Source organism: Boleophthalmus pectinirostris, unplaced genomic scaffold, assembly GCF_026225935.1.
Source record: "Boleophthalmus pectinirostris isolate CB_2022bp ecotype Guang Dong unplaced genomic scaffold, ASM2622593v1 HiC_scaffold_21, whole genome shotgun sequence".
NCBI lineage: Eukaryota > Metazoa > Chordata > Actinopteri > Gobiiformes > Gobiidae > Boleophthalmus > Boleophthalmus pectinirostris.
In genome coordinates this window covers 6,052,007-6,055,616 of record NW_026571175.1, presented here as the reverse complement: position 1 = coordinate 6,055,616, position 3,610 = coordinate 6,052,007, and the positions used below count along the sequence as shown (strand labels likewise).

At 42.4% G+C, this 3,610-nt stretch overlaps 1 protein-coding gene across 1 annotated transcript; it reads left to right on the top strand.

Moving 5' to 3' along the window:
- The first annotated feature begins 393 nt into the window (after window positions 1–393).
- Window positions 394–1,381, top strand: LOC129410147 (trichohyalin-like). The gene has a single exon (XM_055157600.1). The coding sequence runs from the start codon at window positions 425–427 to the stop codon at window positions 1,379–1,381; it is 957 nt and encodes a 318-aa protein (XP_055013575.1). The 5' UTR covers window positions 394–424.
- The last annotated feature ends 2,229 nt before the right edge of the window (window positions 1,382–3,610 follow it).

Here is a 3,610-nt window from a genome sequence, read left to right as displayed (position 1 = left end):
GGGAGGATATCGGTTAGCAGAGTCTGCAGTGATGCGGTCACTGTATTGGATGTTTGTGCAGAGTCGTTGTGGTGCGGTGAAGCTGAGACGAAAGGCAAAGCTCTCGAAGTTTACCGTATTTTAAAGTATATTATCGTATATATAATATATATATATATATATATATATATATATATATATATATATAACATATATATATTTTCAGTCCATGACAAAGTCTGACAAAAGTCTTGTCTGTCTCCATGGTAACAACTCAACATTCCAACATATCGTATTCCATGTTCTATCACCGTGGCGACAGCTGTTATGTCATAAAGTTGGCCAGAGTATATATGCCTGGACTTGAACTGAAAAACTTCATTCTAGACTGAATCTCACAGCGAGAGACATGTACCAAAACGGCAGAAAAAACAACTATCCAACCATGAGGGCAACGGCTCAGGCTACCGCAGGGGGTGCCTCTCCTCTACCCGAGGAGAGCCCACTTGTGAAGGACCTGAGACGGCGACTTCAGGAGGTCCAACGAGCCCATCAAGACCAACTCCAAGTCAATGCTAAACAGACAAGGAGACTGAGAGAGTTAGAGGAGGTGTTACAGCAGAAAGTAAACCTCGAGAAGAAGTTTGAGGAGCTCCAGAAAGAGCTGAGCCAAGCTCGAGAGGAAAAGGAGGCAATGATAGAGTTTGGGGAATATCTGCTCGAAGAAAAAGACAAGGAAAGAGATCAAATGTTAAAGAAGGGTAGACAGATGGTAAACCAGTATGTGGAGGGCCTCTACCAGGACAACGAAAATCTTAAGAGGTTCTCCCAAGAACAGCAGAGTCTCGCCAGCAAAAACCAAGAAAAGGTGAAGCAGCTGGAACAACAACTGAAACTGCAGAAGGCAAACAGACACTACTATAACTCTGACCTCTTTGAGGAGCTAAAGTCTGCCCAAAACACCGTCAAGAACTTGAAGGTGACCAGTATGAAGAACACACAGGAACTTGAAGAGTGTATAGAGCAGAACAGGGCGCTGAAGAATACTCTTCAGGAGCTCCAGAGAACCCACCAGGAACAACTCCACATCAGTCGAAAACAGACATGGAGACTGAGGGAGTTACAGCAGGTGGTTCAGGAGAACGAAGCCCTCCAAAAGAAGCAGGCTCTCCAGAGGACTATCGAGGAGCTGAACACGACTCTGAAACACAGTGAGCAGGAGAAAACCTCTGCTCTCCTCAGATGTGAAGAGCTGCAGCTGTCCCTGCCCAAGTCAGATGATCAGCTGCAGCAGATCAAAGTCAAAGCGGAGGAGCTCCAAGTCCAAGTGTACTATAAAAACAAGAAGAAGAAGAAGAGGAGGAGCTGTTTAGGTGGTGACAGTCATCAGTCTCCAGTCTGAATCCTGTGTCTGTGTATCACCACACACAGGTCCTGTAAATACATTGTAAATAAAGAAGTAATTTAGCAATTTCAAATAAGTCTGAATGTTTTTGTTTTTTAATACAGATTGTTTAGAATCCAGAGCAACACATGGCAAATAAGCTCTGCCCATATTTTTGGGAGACTTTTTATTATTTTCCCTCAACTTTTCAAATTGAAATTGACTACAAACTCACCTACACACTGTATTTGACCACTTCATACTTTTCATCTAGCGAGCTTTTCATATAGCTAACTCTAAGTGTTCAGTTAGTCTGTCCCAGGGCAACTGTGTAAGTCTGTCCAGCAGTCTGTCACTGTGGCAGGGCAACTGTGGCCCATGTGAGTCTGTAAGTTTGCAAGTGTCTCACTGTTTCCATGTGTGCTTCCATCTGCATCGTTTGATCCATGTGAGCAAAAAAGGTCCATGTGAGTTTAGAACAAGGATGGGCAAACGTTTTGACTCGTGGGTCACAAAGGTTCTAAAATTTGACAGAAGGGCCGGACCAGGAGCTGATTTTTTGTTAATCCACCTCATAAAAGAAAAAAAAAAAAAAAAACTATGGCTAGGCTATGTCGAAAACATATCCCATGTTATTGAAATATCCCATAATTGGAAATCATTACAACAAAATATGTGTCTTTCAAGTGTCACGGTATTTACTATTTACTGAAATGACTTTTAAAACACTGAAAATGATGATTATTATTACTTATAATTCAAGTTGGGAGGGCCGGATTAAAAAGATTAAAGGGCTGCATATGGCCCCCGGGCCGTAGTTTGCCCACCCCTGGGTTAGAAAGTATGGCTTGTCCTCATAGCAAAAATATGACAATAACTGACAATGATTAATATAAAAGTTCTCCCCGTTAGCAGCGCATTACATACGTCACCACCAAATAGCAGCAACTGGTTCATTTAAAAAAAGTACCATCCTACCAATCAGAACTCTTGCCTTAGGGCAAATTATGAAATGTGTTCTGTCATTTTCAATAATGTAATATATAAAATATAAATATATAAGTTATTTTAAATTTAATACAATTTTTGTCCTCTCTTCTGGGTGGGTGGAGAGTCCGTGCCTGAAGTGGAGGAGTTCAAGTATCTCAGGGTCTAGTTCACGAGTGAGGGGAGGATATCGGTGCAGAGTCTGCAGTGATGCGGTCACTGTATTGGACCGTTGTGGTGAAGCTGAGACGAAAGGCAAAGCTCTCGATTTACCGTATATATATATATATATATATATATATATATATATATATATATATATATATATATATATATATATATATATATATATATTTATACAGTCCCTGACAAAAGTCTTGTCTGTCTGTCTCCATGGTAACAACTCAACATTCCAACATATCGTATTCCATGTTCTATCACCGTGGCGACAGCTGTTATGTCATAAAGTTGGCCAGAGTATATATGCCTGGACTTGAACTGAAAAACTTCATTCTAGACTGAATCTCACAGCGAGAGACATGTACCAAAACGGCAGAAAAAACAACTATCCAACCATGAGGGCAACGGCTCAGGCTACCGCAGGGGGTGCCTCTCCTCTACCCGAGGAGAGCCCACTTGTGAAGGACCTGAGACGGCGACTTCAGGAGGTCCAACGAGCCCATCAAGACCAACTCCAAGTCAATGCTAAACAGACAAGGAGACTGAGAGAGTTAGAGGAGGTGTTACAGCAGAAAGTAAACCTCGAGAAGAAGTTTGAGGAGCTCCAGAAAGAGCTGAGCCAAGCTCGAGAGGAAAAGGAGGCAATGATAGAGTTTGGGGAATATCTGCTCGAAGAAAAAGACAAGGAAAGAGATCAAATGTTAAAGAAGGGTAGACAGATGGTAAACCAGTATGTGGAGGGCCTCTACCAGGACAACGAAAATCTTAAGAGGTTCTCCCAAGAACAGCAGAGTCTCGCCAGCAAAAACCAAGAAAAGGTGAAGCAGCTGGAACAACAACTGAAACTGCAGAAGGCAAACAGACACTACTATAACTCTGACCTCTTTGAGGAGCTAAAGTCTGCCCAAAACACCGTCAAGAACTTGAAGGTGACCAGTATGAAGAACACACAGGAACTTGAAGAGTGTATAGAGCAGAACAGGGCGCTGAAGAATACTCTTCAGGAGCTCCAGAGAACCCACCAGGAACAACTCCACATCAGTCGAAAACAGACATGGAGACTGAGGGAGTTACAGCAGG

Excerpts from the sequence above, each read along its gene's own strand:
- LOC129410147 (XM_055157600.1), top strand. The coding sequence starts at position 425 with ATGAGGGCAACGGCTCAGGCTACCGCAGGGGGTGCCTCTCCTCTACCC.